Genomic DNA, 25,951 nt, shown 5'->3' with positions numbered 1-25,951 from the left:
TGTTTTCATCTCTGCACAGATATATTTTTAAAAATTTGTCTTGTTTTTCCAGTTAAAATGTCTTTACAGAAAACTTAGAAAAATAAAGATAAGAAAAATTCATTTATATCCCCTGATAACGCTGCAGATTTATGTAAGTCTTTAAGGCCTCCTTTGTGTCTTCAGTTTCTCGCTGTGTGTAGCTACTTCTTTGCGCTTCTCCAAATTGCTCCAGACACGAAACTCAGCATCTCTGTGAAATCCTCTGTACCATTTTCTATTTTGACTTCCAAGGGGGAGAGAATTATATGTGTAGAGCAGATTTTTATTGACTATTTTGTAGAAGTATAAGTGCAGTTTTATTACAGCCACCAACAATTTGTAATTCTATCTTAAACATTCCCGCCTTCCAAAATCCACTTCCTAACTTCCCAAACATTATGGAAAATCAGTGACTTCCTCTAATCGTAGGCTTGCTGATCCTGATGCTCCCTTCACTTCCTCCTCTATCTGCCCATTACCCTTTTACTGAACTTGTTTATTCTCTTGTCTTATCTTTCCATATGTGAAGTCATTCATTCCTCAAAGAACTCGGCAGGTAACTTAACAGAATTATCTATATAGCATCATTTGTGTATATCAGGAACCAATTATGCTTTCATTTTTTTATTGCACATTTTTTCAAAATTTTGTAAAAATAATTATTTACAGCTCCATTATTTAGACGCTCCATTCTATAGACGCACTAAAATTTCATTGACCATTTCCCCATTGAAATACTGCAGTGAAATTCCCCCACCCCCCACACTTACCCCATGAAACTTGTTCTGATGTCAGGTAATTTCTTTAGGACAGATTCATAGGGGAACATTACTGGGAATTATTTTTTTAAGATCTTGATATGTATTCCTAAATAATTTTCAAAAAGGGCTGTTCTGCATAAAAATTTGAATAAATAACTGAGGAGGACTTTATTAAATATAATTTTAATTTAAATTTGAAAATTTTTAATTTGTGTTCTAATTTATTGACTAACTTTCTGGATATGGCTGTTGTGTTAAGAATTTAGAGATGTTACTAATTATTCCAATTAGCAGGAGTTGTATAGTACTTGTTTTTTGTTTTTTGTTTTTTAATATAAATAGCATTTTAGCATTGATTTTTTAAGACAGAAGTTTTGAACTTTATGTGGATATAACAACACTTCATTACATGTTTATATTGTGATATATCCTGTGGTGGTAGCGGAAGGTTCATAAGGTGAAAATAGCATGTCATTTTCATAACTAAAAGGAAAGGCTGTGGCAAAGAGCAGCAGTTCTTATCTCTAAAGCCAAACTTTGACACTTTTTTTTAGTTTTACCATTACTTAGGAAAAAAATTTAAGCTTTGGGGGTTTTTTTTCTGTTTTTTTTTTTTATTTTAGTTTAAAGGAAAATGGAAAAAGTCTTCTATCAAAAGTTTATTAGTTTTGGTGAAGTGACAGAAGTCATGCAGAATAATACCCAGAGAGTGTCTTGTAGATTGGTGTGGTAAGAGTTGATGTGGAGAAAACGTGGGTTTGGGATTTATACAAATCCCAACTGTACCATTTATTTATTCTTTGATAACTGCGTAACCTCTCTGTCTCTCTGCAAGAAATCGGGGTTTTACTTACTAACCTGAGAAAGTTCTGAGAAATTAATTTTATATGAATATAATCATGATTTAATAGTAAAATTTTTAAAGCTCTTTGACATTATTTCACTTACAGAAAAGTTACAAAAATAATGCAAAGATTTTTCCATATACCCTTAACTAAGATTCCCTAAATGTTAACATTTGCCACATTTGTGTTTTCATTCTCTTTTTTTCTTTATTTCTCTTTATATGTTCTGTATTTATGGCATTTTGACCCATTAGCAAGTAAGTTGCAAACATGATGCCTCTTTCCCCATAAATACTCTAGAATGGATTTTCCAGAATCAAGATTTTCTTATCTAACACCATAAAATTGTCAAAATCAGGAAGTTAACACTGATAAAGTAGTTATCTAACCTAGCAGTTTTCACCATTTTCCATCTCATGGCACACACAAACAGCTACAGTTCTGCAGGACGCTAACAAATTTTTTTTTTGCTGATCTGACAAAAAATAGGTATAATTTTGATTCATTCATACTGAACAACTATTGTTGTGTTGGCTGTTATCTTTTTTTTTTTATTTGAGAATGTAAGGGTAAAGAGGTCAGTGCCCTGACTAAATTGTCAGGTATCTCATGTTTTAAAAATTCTTGCGGAACACCAGTTGAAAATTGCTGATCTAACCTATAGACATTATTCAAATGTCTGTAATTAGCCAACTAATGCTATTAGAGAAATTTCTTTCTACTTGAATCCAGGACCACTCATTGCATTTGTTTACCGTGTTTCTTTAGTCTCTTTTAGTCTTCAACATTTCCTCAGTCTTTCTTTGTCTTTCGTAAACTTGATATTTTTGAAAAGTATAGGCCACTTACTTTGTAGAATGTTTCTTAAATTGAATTTGTCTGATGTCATGATTAGATTCAAGTTACACATTTTTAGCAGGAACACCATAGAAGTGATCTTTTGTCTTCTCAGTTTATTTCAGCAGGTGCGTGATGTCAAATTGTGCCATTACTGGTTAAGGTGTTAAGGTGCTTTCTTTCAGATTGTTTCACTGTACAGATGCCATTTTTTTCATTTATAAATAGTAGGTGTTGAATGAGAAGATACTTTGAGACTATATAACCAATTTCTTCTCAAACTATCAAGTTTATATCCACTTGTTTTAGTATCATTAGTAATTCTTGTCTAAAGTAATTACTACCATGATGATTGCCAAATGAATGATACCGGAATTTTTAATTTTAGCTGATCATTCTGAAGTGACCAAATTACAACCAAATGTAATGCTTTGAGTGTCTGGATTTGTTTAGCCTGGCAAATAAAATAATTATTGGGAGATAGTTGACTATTTGAAGCAGTTTTCTATGGAAGGAAAGTGGTCATACTTTGTGTTGCTTCAGCAAGCAGAACTAAGCGCTTCACAATAAGTTTCAAACTTCCAATAGGGCTTTCCCACCCTCGCACATGCCACCTCAAAAAGCAGTGTATTTTCCATATGGAGGGAATAGTAGTACTATTTCCTGACTACCTACTCTGGTGCCAACACTGCTAAGCACCTGAGTGCATCTACTCATTTAGTTTGTTTTGTAAATGAGGAAACAGTAAAAGTTAAAATTTTCACATTGTTTAACTGTGACTCAGTTAACTGAAGTTAAATTCCTGCCTGACTGACTCCAGGGCTCTTCTTCCTCTTTGCACTACATCTCGCTGCTAGATGCAGGAGGTCTGGTATTGCAAGGGAGGTTGGACTCACTAATTCTTAGTTTTAATTACCATTCTAAAATCTGTGATTGTATGAGAATGTCGTTCCTTTGTACCATATGATACCTGCTGATTTCTAGATACTACTCAGCTATAACATATTCTTCATAAGAATACATCCGTATCTCTGGGCAACAGATTTGTAATTTTAATGACGGCACAAAGGTTGACATCAAAAATATTTCGAGCTAGTTTTTGTGACTGTATGTTTCTGATTATGATATCCAATAGGAACACGGAAGTTAACAGTAGTTTGACTTTAGGTAGACAAAATAAGCTCAGTTTTGGAGACCTTGGATTTGAGGTGATAGGAATTCATTAAGGTAATGTGCCCCACTGTGGGCACATTACCTTAAAAAATGTAGGTCAAGAGCTCAAGAGGGTGTTTGGAGTTAGGTAGAAATTTAGAAATTACCTGCAGAGAGGATAATTGAAGAAATGGACTTGAATGTAACTTCCAGTGGAGCAAATTAAAAAAGAATAGGACTGAGGACATACTTCTGATTTCCAAATTTTGAAATGCTTAGTATTTGTAAGACTAGAGGAAAAAGAAGAATATGTGTATGTCTAGATGTGGAAGAAGAGGCAATTAGCGCCAGATGAAGACATACTTGTCTTCAAGAGGCTTACAGTCCTTAAGTAAAAAAAGAGAGAGCAGTTTAGAGCTAAATATTGTTCAAGCTGAATACTAATGGAGGAGGCCTAGTTCATAGAAGAAGAGAGATTAATGAGAAAGACTTGATAAACTCAAATATTTTAAGCCCAATGTTAGTAGTACAAGGTAAGACAAGAAAAAAGGCTTTCACTAATGATGGAATTAAAATGCAGTAATTCTTTCTATCATGTTCTCACCTAAATTTAGATTGGAAACTAAAATAAACAGAAGGAGAAATAAATGGGAAATAATTAGGAGGGAAAAAGTACTACCTTTATTCTAGCCATAAGCAGTCCCCAAAGTTAGAACTAGAAACATATAAAGAAAATTTTCCTGTGAATTCTGTGCAGCCAGTGTGGTGCTGCCGTTTGAAGAGGTAGTGGTATCTTAACCCCTTATGCTTAGCATTTAACTTCATTGGTTTTTTTCTGCCCTTCACAAAATTTATATTAAAATATTTTAAGGCTTTTAGCTAGTAGCATGTTTATTGGCTTACCAGTATGTTAATATAATTGTCTTCACCATAAAGATTTCCCAAATCATGGTCATATTTTTTTTTTCAGTCTGTTTGATGGCTTTGCGGATGGACTAGGAGTTGCTGAAGCTATTTCTTATGTGGATCCTCAGTTCCTCACCTACATGGCACTAGAAGAACGCTTAGCCCAGGCTATGGAGGTATTTTAGAGACTCTCATGCCCATGTATAAATTGATGGGGTGCAAAATGATAAATTAAAGGTTTTTTTAAACTGCTTTTAAGAAAAGGTGAATGATTTTCTCATCAATTTAATAACAACTAGTGAATGCCGATTGCCACCAGTATGTGTATATAAATTACACTTGACATCCTGCCAATTTTCCTAAAGTTGATTTCCCAGTTTTCACTACAGAAGGGAACATGTTTTGCTTACATTTAGCATATGCACTTTTCCTCTATTGAATTATATGTGTCTCTGAATCCGAATATTTTGTACATACCTGCACAGGTATATTCGTGAAATGAAATTAAAGATCACTAAGAATATATTACAACACTAATCACTTTCCTTTTTTTTGTTGTTCTTATGGATTCTAAGTGCTATCTTGCTGCTTAATGCAGTTAGAAAATTTACTCCCCCTCATCCCCACCTACACACATACTTTAATAAATGTAGCACATTTGGTTCCTAAGTTTGTCTTGCCTTTTTTCCTCTATTTGACTAAAACACAAAAACGCTTTCGTAATTGTATTTACGTAAGGTCAAAAGCCTGAGCACTTTCACTTTGGGAAACTCCCACTTCACCAGTGGGTTTCGTTATAGAAGTCTTTGTTTAAATTACTATTTCAAAAGTGGTTTCTAAAGTAAGAGAAACAGTAATAATGTGACTGAGTCAGAAGTGAGAGAACAAAAATGATTGAGGGAACTTTTAGACGCATTATAGTAGCATTTTATCCTGAAATTTTCTGAGATTATGAAGTCCAGATTAGATTCATAAGTTAGATAATAGGTAGGTAGACAGAGACAGGCACACATGCACAGACACTTAAGTTCACGGTGCTTTGGCATCACTTTTTTAAATTTGTGTGTAACTTCCATGGAGATCATTGCCCTTGGTTATGCTCTGTGGTGTTTGTTCTCCAAGTGACCATACTAGGAGAAGAGTCAAAAGAACATCATGAAACATGATACACTTAGGGCCTTTCCCAGATCATTTACTTGCCAAATTCTGACACATATGAAATAACGGCACAGCATAACTTGCATCAGATATAACATATAAAGATTAAGGATCACTAACTTCCTTGAGCTAAATAAATTCTAAGTGACCACAATGGAATACATCTAATTTAGGGTCTGGTTTCACAGTAGTTAAACAGTCCCTTCCATTCTTATGCTAGTAATTTATGACCTCCTCCAATATGAAGATATCTTTAAAAAGAAGTTTTGAGAATTAAAGTAAAATTTTGTTATTTGTTACTAATGGGAAATTTGATGTTTTGATTGTCATCTTGAAAGAGGAGCCAAGGAGATTGGTCATGGGAGGTCATGCTAAATAAAGGCGTTAGCAGAACAGGCAAAGACAAGAGGCAAGAAAGAACATAGTATGTACAGGGAACTTACAGTCCCCACATTATTGGTGTCTGCTCTCAGGGAACCCAGTGGCACTTTGAGTTATTGTTATCATCCATCCTTCTGCTTCTCATTAATAGTGTTGGGTTTCCCTTACCCACAGCTTAACAGCCTACTCAAATTTGAATGTAGCACGTTTCACCCCTAGAGAATTGATATAGCTCTGTCTTCCTATCACTCTGCAGATCTTTATTTTTCTGTGTCTGGTATGCATTTATTTAACTATTTTGAAAAAATGAAGCTGAGATCATTATAATTTATGATTTCTTTCCCTTTAGATTTAACACTAACATTCTTTAAATTAAACAAAAACAAATAAGACAAACTACATTTGTCCCCCCCCCAAGCATCCCTACCTCTTTTTGATGGTAGTAGTTTTCATTTCTGTTATTTTTCCAGTACTAGACTGATCTTTATTTTCAGGTAGTGGCTATTGTGACAATAGTGTCAATGAACATTTGCCACACAGGTGTTTCTCAAATTTGAATGAGAATAGTGTAAAATAGTTAGGATTTTTAACTGTTTGAGACAATATTGAAGCTTTTTACTGGCTCCCAAACAAATTTTGGGGGAAAAAGTATCCCTTTGCACATTTACATTGACACCTAAAATTCTTTAGTATAAATTCTAATAATATTGTTCACCCTATCATATCTCTGCAATAAAAATATATGTTCATGAGTTTAAATGTAAAAAATAAATTGTATTAAAATTGTTAGCATTAACAAAAACAATTTTTTCCATCTAAAAATAATTTTTAATTAATTTTGGGGGATAACATTGATTAATAAGATTATATAGGTTTTAAGCATAAAATTCTATATCACCTGCATATTGCATATATTAATTTTGATAAGTAATTATTTAAACATAAAGTAAAACTTTACTGGTAAAATACTTCTGTCAATGAGATGGAAGCTTTTTTTTCTTCCTAATTACTTTATGAGTGAATTTATTAGTATTCTAAGAAAGAGACATAGTTTAGCATCAGTTTTATTTCTGTTTTTTCATCTTTATGAATGTAAGATTGAGAAACCTGGCTCACATGAATACATTGATAAGGGATGGACAGAGTTGATCATAGCCTTATCATTCAAGTCTTCTGAGATATTTGCCACAACTACATCAACTTGCCAAGTTGTTTAGATCCTCCTGCAGTTTGGGGGGTTTTTTTGAAAGAGAGGATTGGAAGCCATCTACAAAGATTTGTTACTCGGTCATTAGAGATAAGTTTGACCCAGTTATTTCAGATTGCTCTTTTGAATGGGTAGGAAGTACGCTTTTACCTATAAAGTAGGGGGAAGGTTAGTATAAAAAGGAATGTGAGAACAAGAGAACCAGCATGATACTTCAACTGAAGATGCATTCTTATGCAGATAGTTTGAGGAAAGATTACATAAGACAGTTAATTGAAATTGTGTCTCTCAAGACTCTGCTTGCCCTTGGACTCCTTGGAAAGTCTTTACATTCTTAACAGAGCACCTCATGTACACGGAGGTGTAGGCCTTAGGAAGGTAATCCATGAAGTAAGGCATGGGCTTTAGAGTTAGATTCATTTAGGCTCTGTGACCTTGGACAGTTCACTTAACCTCTTTAAGCTTCTGGTCCTTGTCTACAAAATGGGGATAAAAAATTAATAATCATGGATTATTGTGAGACTGCGCTTAAGCACTCAGCAAACTAAATGAGGCAGTGGGTAAGTTCTTAGTAAATGGCTGTATTCAAAGATATATTCAAGTCAGTAGCCAACCAAATGGTAGTCATCTATCATATCTGCATTTAGTGGTCATTCAAAATCAATATTAAATCACTTGTTATAAGTCTTTACTCTTTAAAAACTAAATATTTTATTCTTTAGAAATTAAATTTTGTGCTGACAAAGGAGTGTGTTACTTTAAACCTAGATATAGTTCATTTAGGCTATTTAAGCTATTTAGTTATCTTCTAACACTTGGACTAACTTTTGAAAGTATTTTGTACTTCCTCGGGTGTAGATAGACTTTTATATCTTAACAGATTTTCATAGCAGTGGCTATAATATGGTTTCTCTAGCTCTTACTGGGTATATCACCTTAAATATATGTCATTACCAAGGCAATAAATAATTTTTACATATATGAAATTCCAGGTATTTATTAGCACTACAAATGTGTAGATAATCACTAGAAAGACTAGATAATCATTGAGACTAATATGTATCAAAGCATAGTTAGCCTGGAATCACCTCCCCAAATGGAACTTAGTATAAGTAGTATCCGTTCTTTTTGTTTGTAGCACAGAGTTCTTACAGAGTCTGTCTGGAGTGGAGGAGTAGATAAAGAATCGGAGGATATTCATACTTACAGTTTTCCGAGAGGGGGGGAGCAAATAACAGGCTCTTCCCATTTGCTATCTCTTGATAGGAAAGTTTACTATAAAGAATCATTAACTACTACAGGGAATTAGAGTAATAAGGGATTGCTTAGTAAGAAATAAAGATAATTCTAAAGAATACAGAAAACTCATATATAAGGAACAGCCAGCACCTGTAGAGCAAAGATCACCTAAGGAAGGGTCACCATTCCACTCCAGGGCTGAGATCCAGACCTTGGTGGAGATGGCACAGCTGTGGCTTAGTGAGTGGCGGAGAAGTCAGTGTGGTGCTGTGCTGGCAGAACTTGCTGGAAATCAGCCCTGTAGGGTGCCAGGGAAAGCTATTCATAGGGAGATGTCTAACTGGAAGCACTCTGTTGCAGAGCTGGCCAAGGGGGTGCTAGAGGAATCTGCCTGCCACTGTGTGCATCCCACAAGCTAGACAGTGGAACAGCTGTGCCTGTTGCAGGAGTCTGGTGCTAGAAAAAGCCACAGAAGCCTGCCAGGCAGGCACACTGGGGTCAGAAACAAAGCCCTTTTCTTCTTACAGTGTCTCTTTAGTGTCCTCTGTGCACAAGCTTAACAACATGACAGATGTCAGAAGGGAAAATATTTAAATGGCCCAAATCCATTTTCACAGAGCTGACAAAAGTAGTGAATTTGGATCATAGGATCATAATGGACAGCTGGAACAGTCATTCCTTTCACTACTTGGATTCCATATACACCTTTCTACACACGTTTGAACTCCTATCCAGCAACAATGCAACTATGTTTCTACTTCACAAAATATAACTATTCTTACAAATGAAGTTTTTACCCTTTCCCCAGAATGAACAGATGAACAGTCCCAAGAATCATTGTATCTATCACTGGCAGCATTAGTTATTCCACAAACTCAGTCATACTAAATATTCTTTCTATGAATATTAAATTTTAGAGTTAACTGCTATATGAAATAAAAATGGTCAGGACAGAGTTAAAGAAACCTACAAATAAATACATATAACAAGCAAACAGAAAATATGCAAAGCTACTACTTATTTCTGTATTTGGTCCCAGGCTGTAATTGGTAACTACTGTTTCCTTCTGTCATAACCCATTCAATATTTCCCCTGGCTTCAGCAAGAATCTTAGCTGGTTAGGATTCTTTGCTTGCTGAAGCGACCCAAACCTACGTTCCTGAAGAGCCCGTGTCCTCAGTTATCCTTTGGGGCTGCTATAGTTTTCTGGTAACTTTACTGTGGAACATAGAAGCACTAATGCCCTCCAAGTGAAATTACCACGTAATTTTTAGGTAGAGGAAGACTAGCCTGTGCAGGGTAGGCTCCTTCTGCTGGTAAAAGGAGGCTCAGGGACTTGAGGGTTCAAAGTAACAGTTGACCCTTGAACAACATGGGTGTGAACTTATATGGAGATCTTTTTTCATCTTGTAAACAGATGAAGTCAACTACAGTATTGGTAAATACAGTACAGTATTGTAAATGAATTCTCCTCATGAATTTTTAAATAACATTTTCTTTTTTTTTAGCTTTATTGTAAGAATACAGCATACAAGTATAATACATATATTGGGTTGGCCAAAATGTTCATTTGTTTTCCCATAAGATGACTCTAATAGCACTTAGTTGTCTTTAACTTCATTTGAAACAATTTTGTTAGGCTGTGTTGTGACAGTTGGCATATCAGCGTGCATTTAAAAAAAAAAAAACATCAAAATTGGTGAGTTTTTGTGTAGCCATTTTAATATGCGTGATGGAAGGAAATACCCAACACTTTCAGCGTATTATGCTTTATTATTTCAAGAAAGGTAAAAACATAACAAATGCAAAAAAATTTGTGCAGTGTATGGAGAAGGTACCGTGACCTATTGAACATGTCGAAAGTGGTTTGCAAAGTTTTATGCTGGAGACTTCTTCCTGGATGATGCTCCACGGTTGGGTAGACCATTTTGAAGTTGTTAGCAATCAGATTGAGACATTAATTGAGAACAATCAATGTTATACCATGTGGGAGATAGCCCACATACTCAAAATATCCAAATCAATAAAGTTATTGGTTAAAATGAAAAATGTATCTTTTTTACGGAAAAAACTAGACATTTTTGGTCAACTTAATAATGTACAGAATATGTGTTAATCAACTCTTTATGTTGCCAGTAAGGCTCCCAGTCAACAGACTATTAGTAGTTAACATTTGGGAGGCGGGTCAAAAGTTCTACGTGGATTTTTTTTACTGTACCAGGGGTCAGCTCCTGTGTTGTTCAAGTGTCAACTGTAGTCAGTTTCATATAAGTGCAACTAGTTGTCCACATTCTTACTAAATTCCAGAATTCTGTTCTTTAACTTATGACTGATAAAACTTTTGAAAAACTTGACAAGACTGAGAATTAAGTTCTTATTTTAATGCAACAATTTACCAATTAAATTTTATGTCTGCTTTTCGGAAATGAGGGATTTTATTAGGACTGTCATGAACACACTGGTTCGCGTACTGTGCTTCACTCTTTTTTTTTTTCTTTTTTTTTTGTGTGTGTGTGCTTCACTCTTAGAGTTAATGGGCCTGAGTGTGTCATTTTTTTTCTTTGCAAATGTTCAAGGGTACTCCAAGGATCCGTCTCACAGAGCAGTTTTTATAGCCATCATTACTCTAATAAGGTCAAGTATGGAAGCCAGCCACCTAGGCTCCTAATACACATGCTGTAGTTGGCATTCATTGCCGTCAAGCACAGTGCTAGTTTGATTAATTGTGATTCCAATGCAGGCCATGGATTGATAGCATCCTTTTCCTGTTGGCAAGGAGCTCAGCACTGAGCTCAAGCCCAAAGGCCTAACCAAATCAATCCCCATGACCCAATCTTGCTTCATGGGACCATGCTGATAACCAATCCTATGTAAGTCTGTGCTCAATCACTAGAGAGAAAACAATAGTTTGAACAGAGTAAGCTTAATATAAAAATTATCAACTGTAACAGGAGATGAGAGTTAGGAGAGATTGTAAATAGGTGAACTCTAAAGAATATAGAAATAGCAGATTAAGGAATCCCCTTAGGACTGAGATGGAGCACCCCGTCGCCCCACCCCCTCGAGCTGAGCTCCAGATTGTATTGGGGAGGACGCAGCCATGGCTCTTAAAGAAGTGTGTGTGCTACTCTTCTGGAGTGCTGGAGAAACTGTTCATGGGGAGGCATCTAACTGGAAGCACTGTGCTGCAAAACCACCCAAGGTGGTTGCCAGGGGAAGCTGCGGCTGTCAGGCCCTGGAGAAACTGCATGTGAAACTGGAGAGGCTTCTCGCACTGGATGAGCCTGGTGCTGGAAAAGCCATCTGTGCTGTAAGGCCCACAGTAGGAAGGCCTCAGCACTGCAGGGGCCTGCCCAGCAAGCCCACCAAAACTGAGGCACAAAGCCTTTTTTTTTCTATAATTGTCTGTTCAGGCTACTAACAAAGCCTAAGATCATGCTAAGGGACAAAGGAAAAATATTTAAAAGGCCCAAATACATTTTCAGAAAGCAGAAATGGAAGGTACGTTTGTAGCTAAGAGGCAATAATTCAGTTACCAGCACACTAATTTTCTTATTGCAATATCTTTCTGCAAATCCAGTCAAATTTGGTGTTTAGTATTATTAACTATATTTATTAACTCTCATTGATGAACCTTTTTTTGCTTTCTTTTTTCAGTCTGAGTTTCTTTTGGCCTTGGCCCTATCCTCTATTGTAAGTCATCTCAAATTTGTTTTGGAAAGACATGAGTCATTGCTAAAATATCTAGGCTAGATCCTGAGTATACAAAAGATTATGTTTGCCACCTATGAGAACACAATGTTAACTGTCAGGTAGAATCATCTTCCTACCTGAAGACCCAATTAGTTGGTTGATTTTTGTTGTGGTAATGTACACTTAACATAAAGTCTACCATTATAGCCGTTTTTAAGTATGTAGTTAAGTGGCACTAAGTACATTATAAATGATAATTCCCCATTTCCTCCTCTCCCTGGCCCATGGCAACCATCATTCCACTTTCCGTCTCTGAATTTTGCTACTTGAGGTACCTCAATTACATATAATCATAAGGTATCTGTCCTTCAGTGACTGGCTTATTTCATGATGCCTTCAAGGTTCGTTCATGTTGTGGCATATGTCAGAATTTTCTTCATTTTCAAGGCTGAATTATATTCCATTGTATATTTATACCACATTTTTCAACTTTATTGAGATATAATTGACACATTTAAGTTTAAGGTACGCATGTGTTGATTTGATGAACTTATGAAGTCATCATCACAGCAGGATTAGTTAACACCTTCATCACCTCACATAGTTACTATTTCTTTTGGTGAGAACAGGGAAGATTTACCTTCTAGCAATTTTCAAGTATGTAATCCACTGCTGTTAACCGTAATCCCCACGCTATGCAGTAGATACCTTAACCTATCCATCTTATAACTGGAAGTTTGTACCCTGTAATGAGTATCTCCCCATCGTCCCACTCTCCAGCTCCCATAGCCACCATTCTACGCTCTGTTTCTGAGGTCAGCTCTTTTAGACTCCACATATAATTTATATCATGCGCTATTTTTATTCCTCTGACTTATTTTGCTTAGCAAGATGCCCTCAAGGTCCATCCATGTTGTCACAGTGTCAGGATTTCCTTCGTTCTCAAGACTGAATAGTATTTCATTATGTGTATATACCACATCATCTAATCCATTAGCACTGATGGGCACTTGGGTTGTTTCCATATCTTGGCTATTGTGAATAATGCACCAGTGAGTGTGCAAGTTCAGATATCTCTTCCAGATCCTTTTTTATTTCCTTTAGATACATACTCAGAAGTGGAATTGAATGATAGTTCTATTTTCTACATTTCAAGGAACTTCCATACTGTTTTCTAAGGTGGTCGTACCATTTTACATTCTTAGCACGAGTGCACAAGGGTTTCCGTATCTCCACAGCTTCATCAACACATCATTGTCTTTTTGGTGATGGCCACTCTGACAAGTTTGAGGTGATATCTCATTGTGGTTTTCCTTTGCATTTCTCTGATGATTAGTGATGTGGAACCCCTTTTCATGTACTTGTTAGTTATCAGTTTGTCTTGGCAAAATGTTCGGTTCCTCTGCCCATTTTTTAATCAGATGGTTTGTTGTTGAGTTTTATGACTTTCTTACATGTGTTGGATGTTAACTCCTTACCAGATAATATGATTTGCAAATCTTCTTGGGCACTTTGTAACTTGGCTTTTCATTTTGTTGATTGTTTCCTTTGCTGTGCATAGCTTTTTGATTTGATGTAGTCACTTACTTATTTTTGCTTTTGTTGCCTATGCTTTTGTTGTCATAGCCAGAAAATCAGTACCAAGACCGAAGTCAAGGAACTTTCCCCTAATGTTTTTTTCTAGCAGTTCTATGGTTCCAGGTCTATGTTTAAGTATGTGATCCATTTTGAGTTAATATTTCTTGTGGTATAATGTAAGGGTCCAATTTCATTCACACGATGATCCTTCTGCATGTGATTATCTGGTTTTCCAAGCACCATTTATTGAAGAAATTATTCTTCCCCCATTGACTTATTTCTGGCCCCCTTATCAAATATTAGTTGTCTGTATATGCCAGGGTTTACTCCTGGGTTCTTGATTTTGTTCCATTGAGCTCTGTGGCCATTTTTGTGCCAGCACCATACTGTTTTTGGCTACTGTAATTGTGTAGCATATTTTGAAATCAAGAAATGTGATGCCTCCAGCTTTCATATTCTTTGCTTTGGCTATTCAGGGGGCTTTGTGATTGCATAAAAATTTTAGTGTTGTTTTTTTCAATTTCTGTGGGAAAATGCTTTTGGAATCACATTAAATCTCTCAGTTACTTTGGGTAGTATGGACATTTTAACAGTATTAATTCTTCCAATCCATGAAAATCTGATACCTTTCCATTATTTGTGTCTCAGTTTCTTTTATCATGGTCACATACTTTCCAATGGACAGGTTTTTCACCTCCTTGGTTAACTGTATTCCTAAGTATTTTATTGTCTTCAATACAATTGTAAATGGGATTGTTTCATTTATTTTTCAGAGATTTCATTATAATGTATAGAAATACAACTGATTTCTTTATATTGCTTTTGTATTCTGCAACTTCACTGAATTTATTGATTAGTTCTAACAGGTTTTTTTGTGGAATCTTTTAAGGTTTTCTATAAATATGATTGTATCTGCAAACTATTTCACTCCTTTCCAATTTGGATGCCTTTTTTTTTTTTTTTCTTTTCTTTTTCTTGCCTGATTGCTCTGGTTGGGACTTCCAGTACTACTCCGAATTGGAGTGGTGAGAGCGGGCACACTTGTCTTGTTGTTGATGTTAGAGGAAAAGCTTTCTACCTTTCACTGTGGATTATAATGTTAGCTATGGGTTTGTTGTATGTTTATGCCTTTATTAGGTATTCTGCTTTATACCCAGTCTGTTGAAGTTTTTATCATGAAAGAATTCTATGTTTTGTCAAATGGTTTTCCTACATTTGTTGAGATGGTCATCAGATTTTTAGCTTTAATTCTGTAAATGTGGTGTACTGTCCTTGCGTCCCAGAGATAAATCCCAGTTGATTGTGGTGTATGATGCTTTAACTGTTCTGTTGATTTGTTTGTTAGTATTTTGTTGAGAATTTTGCATTTATGTTCGTCATGGTTATTGGGCTGTAATTCTATTTTCTTGTAGTGTCCTAATCTGACATTGGATATCGGGGTAATGCTGGCCGCATGAAATGAGTTTGTGGGTGTTTCCTCCTCTTCCTTTTTTTTTAAAGAGCTTGAGAAGGATTGGCATTAATTCTTCCATGATTGATAGAATTTATCAGGGATATCATCTGATCCTGGGTTTTTCTTTGTTGGAAGAATTTTGATTATTGATTCAATTTTCTTGTTCAGATTTTCTATTTCTTCATTATTCATTCTTGGTAAGTTGTATGTTTCTGGGTTATCCAATTTGTTTGCACATAATTGTTCTTAACTCTGCTAAGATCCTTTGTATTTCTGGGGTATCGGGTGTAATGTCTCCTCTTCCATTTCATTTCATTACTTGAATCTTCTCTCTTTTTTTCTTTTTCTAGTGAAAGGTTTGTCAACTTTGTTTATCTTTCAAAAAAACCAGCTGTTTTGTTAACGTTTTCTGTTACTTAGATCTGTACTTCACTTATTTCTACGATCTGTACTTCACTTATTTCTACTCTGACTTTTATTACTTCCTTTTTTTTGCAACCTTTTGGTTTAGTTTGTTCTTTTTTTTAGTCTTTGAGGTATAAAGTTGTTTATTGGAGATTTCTTTCTTGTTAATGTAGGTATTTATTATTTTATTGTTTATAATCTCAGTTAGAACCACTTTCCATCTCATAAGTTTTGACATGTTGTGACTCATTGGTTATTCAGGAATATGTTATTTAATTTCCACCTATTTGAGAATTTTCCAGATTCTTCCTGTTAATGATTTTTTTTGTTTCTTACCATTTTTATCAGAAAAGATAGTTGGTAATCATACCAAGACTTGTTTTATGACCTGTTGTATGATCTCTCCTGGTGAATGTTCCATGTGCACTTGAGAAGAATATGTATTCTACTGCTGTTTTATGCAGTGTTCTTATATGTCTCTTAGGGTCATTTTATCTAAAGTATAGCTCAAGTCCAGTGCTTCCTTTACGGTTTTCTGTCTGGATGATCTAACCACTGAAGAAAGTGAAGTATTCAAGTCCTTTACTTTTATTGTATTGTGGTCTAATCTTCACCTCAGATCTGGGTTTTTTTGGTTTTGGGGGGGTTTTTAATTATTTATTTATTTTTAGAGGAGAAAGAAGGTAGAGAGAAAGAGAGGGAGCGAAACATCAATGTGTGATTGCTTCTCACATGTCCCCCACTGCAGACCAATCCAAAACCCAGGCGTGGCCCTGACTGGAAATCGAACTGGCGACCCTTTGCTTCATAGGCTGGCACTCAGTCCACTGAGCCACACCAACCGGGGCCAGATCTGTTTTTTATTTGCTTAATATATTTAGGTGATTTGATGTTGAGTGCATTTTTATTCGTGATTATTATAGTCTCTTGATGAGTTAACCCTTTATCATTATAACCTTCTTTGTCTACCATTACAATTTCTTGCTTAATGTTTATTTTGCCTGATGTTAGTATAATTATTCCTGCACTCTTTGGTTTCCACTTGCATAAAACATCTGTTTTCATCCCTCCATTCTGATCCTATGTGTGTCCCTAAAGCTGAAATGATTCTCTTGCAGGCACTATTATAGTTGAGTCTTCTCTCTTTATTCATCCAGGCACTCTGTGCCTTTTGATTGGATAATTTAGTCCATTTGCATTTAGAGTAATTTTTGATAGATAAGGATTTAATAAGGCTGTGGCATTCATTGTTGTCCGGCTGTAGTTTCCTTTTTTCTTTCGCCCTTTCTTGTTACTTTCTTTTATGACTTGATGGTTTTCCATAGCGGTATTTTTTTTTATTTCCTCCTCTTATTCTTTTGTGAATCTGATGTAGATTTTTGCTTTGTAGTTACCATGAGACTTACACAAAAACATCTTAAAAGTTTGTGCTATACTGATAATAACTTCTGTTACATACAAAGGCTCTGCCCTTTTATTTCCCTTTATATTTTTGATGTCACAATTTACCCTTTATGTTGAATATTCTTTTAACAAATTATTGTAGCTATAGTTATTTTAATACTCTTGCCCTTTAGCCTTTATACTTGAGTAAAGTCACACCATCATATTACAGTATCAGAGTGTTCTAAATTTAACCATATGCTTACCTTCACCACCCACATTTGTTCTTCTGTTCATCTGTCAATGGATACTTGGGTGGTTTCCACCTTTTGGGACTCGTGTATATGAGTCCTACTTGAAGTTCTAATAACCTAATTGTATTCGGAAGTGTTAATCATTTCCATAAAAGGATGAGGGTGATTTATACTAGATGATCTTATGATGTAATGTTCTTTCCTTCCTTTTAAAATAGCAACTTTATACAGATTTTGAACCCCTAAATAAAGTTCACACCCCAGATAATCTAGTAATACTAGTGAGCTAGTAATGTGGGTGATAGTGGTAGATATTGCTATTCAGGAATGCATTATGTGGTTCCATACCGTGGACATCTGTAACTGTGGCCACATTTTATCAAAATGTAACCCTGGCCACATTTTATGTTTCATGAATTAAACCTATCCAAAATGTTTACATTCTTTATAGTATTGATTGCATATAGGAACTGATAAGGTAGATGAGGTAAACATTCCTCTGGAAATGTAAATAGGATGGGCAAGTAGACGGTTATTGAGACAGTAGGTTTTTGTTATACTTACTGAAAAGTAGAGCTTCTATTTTTTTGGTATGTTTTTCATGTTTTGGTTTGATGGTGGTGGTGATAATTCCTTTTGAAAGAAGGCAATAGGGGCAGGGAACTGATGCAAAAGAAGCTAATAGAAAGAGACTAACGGTTGATAGAATTTTGGAAGATACCTTAAAGAAATGTTTTACATTACTACTTTAAAGTGCTTTCTAACGAAGAATGATGACTTTTATTTCTCAGACTGCCTTGGCCCATTTAGAGTCTCTTGCAGTAGATGTCGAGGTGGCCAACCCACCAGCAAGTAAGGAGAGCATTGATGGTCTTCCAGAGACACTTGTTCTTGAAGACCACACCGGTAAGGGCAAAGCTGATCGCTGCCGTTGAGTGGCGCGTTGCATGTTTAAGTCTGTGATTGATGCACCGAGAAGAGAAAATACTGTTCAAAACTTTCATTAGATTTTCTATGAAGCTAGAGTCTGACAAGATTTTGCCTACTGGAAGAATATTTTTAATTTATTAAGTGATGGGCTGTATTTTTAATTTATTAAGTGATGGGCTGGGACAGATGTTCCCTAGTCAACTTTTCTACAAAAGCAATGTTTATTAAATTTCAAATTGTCATATATTAAAAAGATGTTTGCCAATTTATTGATCAAAGTCTGGTTCATGTGTCTTTCACAGGTATCATCTATGAGTTCATATGTTGATGTTCAGTTATATTAAAGTTGAACTTCATTGGATTAACATACCAAATTACTTGTTCGCAGCCATTGGTCAGGAGCAGTGCTGTCCAATCTGTTGCAGTGAGTACATTAAGGACGACATCGCGACAGAGCTGCCCTGCCACCATTTCTTCCACAAACCCTGTGTCTCCATTTGGCTACAGAAGGTGAGTTGCGATTCACTTCTTTTAACTTAATATTTTAATAATTTCTCCTACAAGTTAATGGTGATAGTAGGGTCTTTGAAGCCTGTTTAATTTAGCTACATGCTTATAGTACTTTGGAGTTCAATTTAATTCAATTTAATTAAATGTTGGTTACCTTTTAATAGCTACTAATTAATGATAATATCAAACTATGTTACAAACATTGTCTAAGAAACAATATAGACAATACTGACTACTTAACAGACTTAACCATATCCCAGAAATTTGGTGTTTTCAAAAGTATCTCAAGAAAAGAAGTTTTTGGCACTACTCAGAGTACTGCAACAATATACTGATATTCTACTCATGTATCAGGGTCTCTGAAAATATATAGGAAAAATGGTTAATAACCCCAACTATCTTCTATTCAGATTTTCATATACTGCCCTTACATATTTATCCCAAATTTTTAAGTATATTTGAATTACATATTTTTTTAAAAAGACTTTTACCTGAATCTTTGTTAACTCCATTTTTGCATAAAGGATATTTACATGAAGTTCAATGGAAATTCCCAATTCAGTTTCCTGGTTTATTTACATATGCATATAACTCCCTCTCTTCCCTACGACCACTCCCTTCCTATCCCTTCCTTTTCTTTCTCCCCTCTTCTTCCTCTCTTCTTTCCTTTCCCTTTCTTTGCTGTTGCTCCTCTTCTGCTGCTGTATCATCTTTGCCAAAACTCTGAGTCTACTTAAAGTTTCTAAAATCCAATGCAGAAATCTCCACCAGTCTTTTATAAATTCTAAAGTTTCTGCCTTAGATTTTAAGGCCTCCTGTGATCCAGCTCCCAGCCTATCTCTTCAGATTTACTTCTGCACCTTTGCTCACGTGTGCTTAGCTTGGTGTGGGCTTCCGCCTGTGCCTGTAAGGTTAGATGGTCCTGCTTAAATTCCGCCTTTTCTATCTTTAATATTCTTTCTCTTTAAACTTTTACGAGAGCATCAACACCTGAGTAAGGATCTCTAGTGTATTTTGTGCCTGCAGCATGTCAGGCACTGTTAGATGATTCATGTGTATCTTACCATTTATTTCTCACAGCAACTCTGGGCACATACAGTGTGGGGCAAATACAGATTTACAGTTGTGAGTACGTGAAACAGTTTATTCTTGTATTATTTATTAATTATATTATTTTCCATGTGAGCAACTGTACTTTTTTACAGGGTGAATCGCCACTTTTTTTTTTTAAATATTTAGAGAGAGGGAGAGGGAGGAGGAAAGAGAGGGAAAGAAACACCAATGTTTGGTTGCCTCACTCACATGGCCCCCACTGAGGACCTGGCCCGCAACCCAGGCATGTGCCCTGACTGGGAATTGAACCGGCGAGCCTTTGGTTCACAGCCCGAGCTCAATCCACTGAGCTACAGCCAGGGCTGTAAACCTACTTTTGCCCCACCCTGTATTGGTATCCTTATTCTCATTTTCCAATGATTGCTACTTGTACAAAATTACCCAGCTAGTATGTGCTTGGTGAAGAATACACTCCTCTATTGACACTGAAATGTTGCTGTTAGGGCCCAGTCTGTATGGGAAGTGCCTAGTAAATGTTGGCAGAATCAAATTCTTGAGTTACAAACACTGTACATGTTGTGCGTCATCAGTTGTCGTTCATTGACTTTGCTGTAACTGGTGGCAGTAATGTCTGCAGTCTCTTTCCTATCAGGAAACAGCTTAGTGTGAAGCCTTTCCTCTAGGGAGGAGGTTCCCAAGATACAAATCGTTGTCATCGGTAACAGCAGGATTCCTTCAGCCCGCTTTCTATCAGACTTGTGAAAGAATAATCTATCATCAAGTGGCATATCTCTAGAATCTTTTGTTCTTAAAATGTTGTACTCCCAGTATAACTGCTTTCCCTGTCCCACCCTCCCTGCCAGGTCTGTGGTTGATTTATTTTATCATTTAGAAAGCAACTAAATCTCCATATCTCTTTGAAAAGTAATTACATGGCCTATAAACAAGGTCTGAGATCCATCTGCTTTGACGTATCTGTGTATACCGAAGTGAGACTTCAGTGAATATATGAGGAAGGTTCTAGAGGGATGGTTGGTATAATAGATATGTGAATTAATGAGGTCTGTGTTTTCTCCAATGAATGCATCATAGATTAAGTAAGAATAATCAGTTCAGTTGAGGACATGCCAGATGACTCCTTGCAGACTCTCCAGCAGCACCAGTGCCAAGCGTGGAGTATAGTAGGTGCTCAATTAATACTCACTAAATGAAAGATGAGTGATCTAAAAGACTCAAACATGATTATGAGACGCCATTTACCCTCAAAGAAATTAGTGTCTGATTGGAATGAAAAGGAAATAGCATCTGCCTCTCTGAATTGTGTAGGTTTGAAGCTTATTTGGTTTTTAGGTTGTTTTGTTTTTAGGATAATGATACTGTTTTTGTCTTTCTTAAGACACTTGTGTTGTGGCAGTTAAGATCTTTCCATGGGCTGTGAACTTGCTTTCTCTCCCTCCAGTCAGGAACATGCCCTGTGTGCCGCCGTCATTTCCCACCTGCAGTGATCGAAGCGTCTGCAGCTGCTTCCTCCGAGCCTGACCACGATGCCCCACCTTCCAATGACAGTACTGCGGAAGCTCCTTAAACCTCCACACGTGAATGAGATCAGTCTATCGAAGTAAATCTGCAAACTCCTTCTAAACCTGATGTGCAAATAATTATATATAAATACATTTAAATGCTATTTATAGTCTATGCCATAGTTTAGAAAGAAAATATTGACCTTTCTAAACTAAAATTAGGTTTGCAGAAAGTACTAACATTTTCAAGCTGAATGTTGAAGCAGAACACCCTTTTTTTTTTTTAGTTGAAGATGTTGATACTAATTGTGGAAGTCCAGCTTATCACATAGCTGTCTCCAGAAGCAGTAGCCGTCTGTGTGGCACGCCTTACTGGCTTCGTCTGGAGGACTGCCACTGAGAGTTATGATTGAGCTCTCCTGTTTGCATCAAATGTGAGGACTATGATCACAACAGTAGTAAACTTCGGTTTCATTGGAAATAAAAAAGAATTCTAAAGCATGCTTTTTCATCGGCCCCTTTGCTTTTGCTACATCAAAACCTCTCAGTTTATAATAGAGTGGTTTTTTAGAAAGGTGTCTGTTCTTCATCTTTGTTTAAAATTAGGACTTTTTAAGAATGCCAAACAAAGGCTGAAATTTTGGCTAGAGCATCACAAAATTTCAAAATCTTAAATGTAATCCCCTGTAAATGGTTAGGTAGTAAAATAAATTATTTTCTTTAAATGTTGGATGTGCTCAAGTAAGCTGCGGAAAGCATATGAACAGTCTGGTGCTCAGTGCTGGGTACAGTGAGGTGAGCTGGGTACAGAAGTTCTTTCTACTTGGTAACAGTTGTCCTGGAAGGTCCAGAACACTCGTGGCGCATTTCTTTAATAACTATTGGGTATGGTTAAAGGTAACTTTTGTTCTGAAATTACTCGGAAAGTCTGAAAACATGCATAAAGTGTTTTTTACCACTCATTCTGTTGTATCCTAAAGGAAAATCTGAATCTTCATGTTAACTGTTCTGACTTGTGTAAAGCTCAGAATTGATTGGGCATAGCACAGATTTGGCCATACCTTTTTACAACATATCTGAACTTACTGTGTTATAATTTATTTCTTCAACGTATTCCTGAACAAAGATTATTTATATTGCATTATCAGTATTTGTTTCTTAACACTAACTTATTTTGGTAAGATTATTCACCTGGAACTAAAATAAGAATAGGTAGTTTCAAATTAAGCCAAATTAAACCATGGGTGAAAGGGAATAGCTTATATGATTGCCTAGTGACTGTGAACAGAACTGAACCTGTAACACAGTTCCCTTCTTGTATTTCTTTGTTTAAAAGAGAAAAGATTTACTGACCTCAGATTTACTCTCTAAAAGAGGTCTGTTCAAAAGCTCCTGCAAAAGGAAGTCCACTTTCTTTATTCTTTTTTATGGGAAATTGACCTACAAGGTCATCTTTGTAATTGTATAACCCCGCACTAAGATTGCGCAGCTTTCTGTTTAGCTGATCACACCCAGTAGGCAATTATGTATAAACATGGACACGATAGCTAACTTACAGATAGGATTTGATACCACACACCAGAGAATGATGGCTGTCAGAATACGACGTTGAGCAAGTGAAACAGTAAAGCACACAGTGAGTGTACATCCATTCAAGCAGTACACTGACAGTTTAGTTTGGACATGTACAAGGGACATGTGGCTTCCTAAATACAAATGACATTCTATTTGTGTGATTTCTCTGAGTGTTTATATTCCATCTCTTTTCTTTATTCTTAAAAATAAATGAATTTTCACTGTTGGCACATTTGAGGCTTCAATATAAGGAACATAACACTTGCATTCTAATTTTTGCATATATTGTAAATGTGACTGGTATTTACAGCAAAATACTGTGTATCCTTTTATGAGTAAAACAAAACTGAACATTGCATGCATGTAATGTGGTGACTTTGTAATTTAGGGGTTCTTTGGGGCTTCTGTGACTTTGGAAATGCTTACATTCAGGCCTTACTGTTGCATTAGCTAGCATGTGTTCCTTCTGATGTATATAGTCTCTGCTGTATAAACTAACCTTTGCTTGTTTTCTACTCTGTGATCTTCCCATACCATGTTTCATGGATGATCAGTTAGTGTCAAGGAGTCAGACCAGACTAAAATTAATTCTCATGTGTGTATTGTGAAAATTTGTGGCTAGTATGATTTTGTTTGGGTTTGTTTTTTTGGTTTCCAGAATTTGTGGCTAGTGTGTTTTTTGTTGTTCCCTTTAAGTAATACTGATCGGTTGTGACACTTCCTGGTTGATCTGACATCACTCCAGATTTCCCTGTAACGAGCCACACATTATATTTAGGCAGTATTAAGGGACCTTGGTTTTCTTCTCCTAAATAGCAGCTGTCCCAAAGAAAACATTTCTTCTTTTCCTGTTCAGATTTAGCTGTTACCTGCCACTTGTTAAGAGGCTTTGGTTCCAAACTCAACCAGCAGTGTTGAGAGCTGAACTTAAGGCAGCTGCTGCACTTTTTGCTTTCCATCTGTTTCTGTCCTTCATTCTTGGCTCCCTGTTGTCTATAAACAGCTGCTACAGACAGGAGGAGAAAAGTCAAGTAAGAGTTGGCTTATAAAATATTTTTAAAAGAAAATTGAGGTTTTAGGATTTGCATCGTAACAAGCTGACAAGTTCAGACACCAGAATATTGTCTGATCAGTCTTTGATCTTTTTGAAAAAGTTAAGACTATATGAAGGTAAATTAGAAATAAGTATAAATAGTAATAATTAAAATGTTGTTTCCCTCATTTCTCTATTATATGTTGTGACTTGACCTAATAATTTTATTTTTTTAAACATTTTCTTCTTTTTTGTAATATGAATGCTGATATTTAAACCTAGATCCATGTGGTTTACTTTTGTGTTTCTTTATTGTTTATCTCTGAGCTAACTAACTCTAAAGATTAATTTGCGATCTGGATTTATATATAAGCTGTTAAATATATATGAACTGTTAAAATGGAATGCAAGTTTTTCAAAAGCCCAGGTCTAAATGTAATGATTGGTTTATCGTTCTACAGTCTATCATTTTCTGTGTAAATCATAAATAATAAAGAGGATATACTCAGTGGTCATTTCTAATATTTAATTGTGCAGTCGCTTCACTTCTATACTGTAGCCCCTAGAGGATTTAGCGTTAATGGCAAACAATTCAGCTGTTAAGGAAGTCTGAAATAGGCTCCAGAGCTCATGGTGTTATAGTCCTTGAACTGTGATCTGGGAAGGCCCAGACAGGGAACCCGGCTGTGTGAAAGTGGTTAGTGGACTTCCTTCTGTGAGGGCTCCCATGGAGCAGGCCCTGCTGTCCCCTGCCCAACTGCCACAGCAATCCTGTGTGCTCAGCAGGGCCTGGCTTGCACACTAACTCAGGACTGCCGGAGCCCTCCAGGTTCCGGGGTGGGTGCCTGCCTCGCTTTTGTCACTTCTCCAAATCAGGTATGGCAGTGTTATCAAAGCTACCTAAAATACTTCCTCATAGTTTCCAAGGGGTTCGAGACTCTCACCCATTTCAGAAGGGCAGCCTGAGTGCTGATAGAGTACGCCTGTGTTAAATTACACAGAAAACTATCATTTGGTTTGGAAGCCTTAGAAAGTTTGTAATTCTGATTCTCCCTTAACAAAATAAACATTTGCTAGAAAAATGTTGTCTCAGACCTAGAACAGCAATGGTCCGCCTCTTTGTAGTGCCAAAATCCATTGATAATTGTGTCATACAATTTTTTATCCAGCCACTACGTCCAGAGTTGAGTCACTCAGCACTCCTACAAGGGATGGGATTCATTGTTAGAATTGTCACCCAATGGTTACAAATAGCACGTATGCGAAACTACATAGAAGGGTCCTGTCTCCGGTGTGTTGCCATCCCTCAGGCTTCACACTTTTCTCAGGTTTTGCATGATATCTACTCCAGACCAGCCTGGCATTGGCCCTTTCAGCATCTTAAAATATATTGCTCGTGCCATGGCTGGTGTGGCTCAGTAGGTTGAGCATTGGCCTGTGAACCACAGGGTCACAGGTTGGATTCCCAGTCAGGACACCTGCCTGGGTTGCGGGCCAGGTCCCCAGGACGGGGCACACAAGAGGTAATGACACACTGATGTTTCTCTCCCTCTCTTTCTCCCTTCCCCTCTGTCTAAAAATAAATAAAATCTTTTAAAAAATAAAATATATTGCTCAGAACTAAACACAGTCATCCTGTGGTCTGACTAGAGCTGGGTGTGAAGCATTCCTGCCAACTCATACAACCATGTATGTTGATATTATCATTACTGTCATCATTAAGCAAGCATGTCGCACCGTAGTCTCTTGCTGAACTTTACAAGCATTGCCAGTAAGTCAGTAACAATTACTTAATTCATCCTTACCAAATTTAACTTATAAAGGTCCTTAGGATTTCTGCTGCTTCCTCTTAGCCTTGTGTCAGTTCCAGTTTTCATGAAGCATGCCTTTGGTGTGTAGTGGCTATGTCCAAGTTATTGATAAATAGCGACTAGAACAGGATGAAATAGATCTTCTTTACTATAGACTGCCCTCCATGGGGCTTCGATCCGTTAATCAGGGCTTTGGGTAGAGTCGTTGAAGCAACTACCAGTCACTTCTGTGCTCACATTTCCTCA

At 36.4% G+C, this 25,951-nt stretch overlaps 1 protein-coding gene across 2 annotated transcripts in view; it reads left to right on the top strand.

Annotated features, from left to right (window-relative positions):
- PJA2 (praja ring finger ubiquitin ligase 2) overlaps positions 1-24,418 on the top strand; it is a 70,327-nt gene extending 45,909 nt beyond the window's left edge. For both annotated transcript variants that reach the window (XM_024563253.3, XM_053911303.1), the window contains exons 7-10: positions 4,587-4,698; positions 18,065-18,179; positions 18,592-18,713; positions 21,226-24,418. In XM_024563253.3, the coding sequence (XP_024419021.2) occupies positions 4,587-4,698; positions 18,065-18,179; positions 18,592-18,713; positions 21,226-21,351 (475 nt within the window). In that variant the 3' untranslated portion in view covers positions 21,352-24,418. The remainder of the gene's footprint in view (positions 1-4,586; positions 4,699-18,064; positions 18,180-18,591; positions 18,714-21,225) is intronic.
- Positions 24,419-25,951: the final 1,533 nt, after the last annotated feature.

This window comes from Desmodus rotundus, chromosome 1 (assembly GCF_022682495.2).
Source record: "Desmodus rotundus isolate HL8 chromosome 1, HLdesRot8A.1, whole genome shotgun sequence".
NCBI classification, from domain to species: Eukaryota; Metazoa; Chordata; class Mammalia; order Chiroptera; family Phyllostomidae; genus Desmodus; species Desmodus rotundus.
This window is presented reverse-complemented; position numbering and strand designations above follow the sequence as displayed.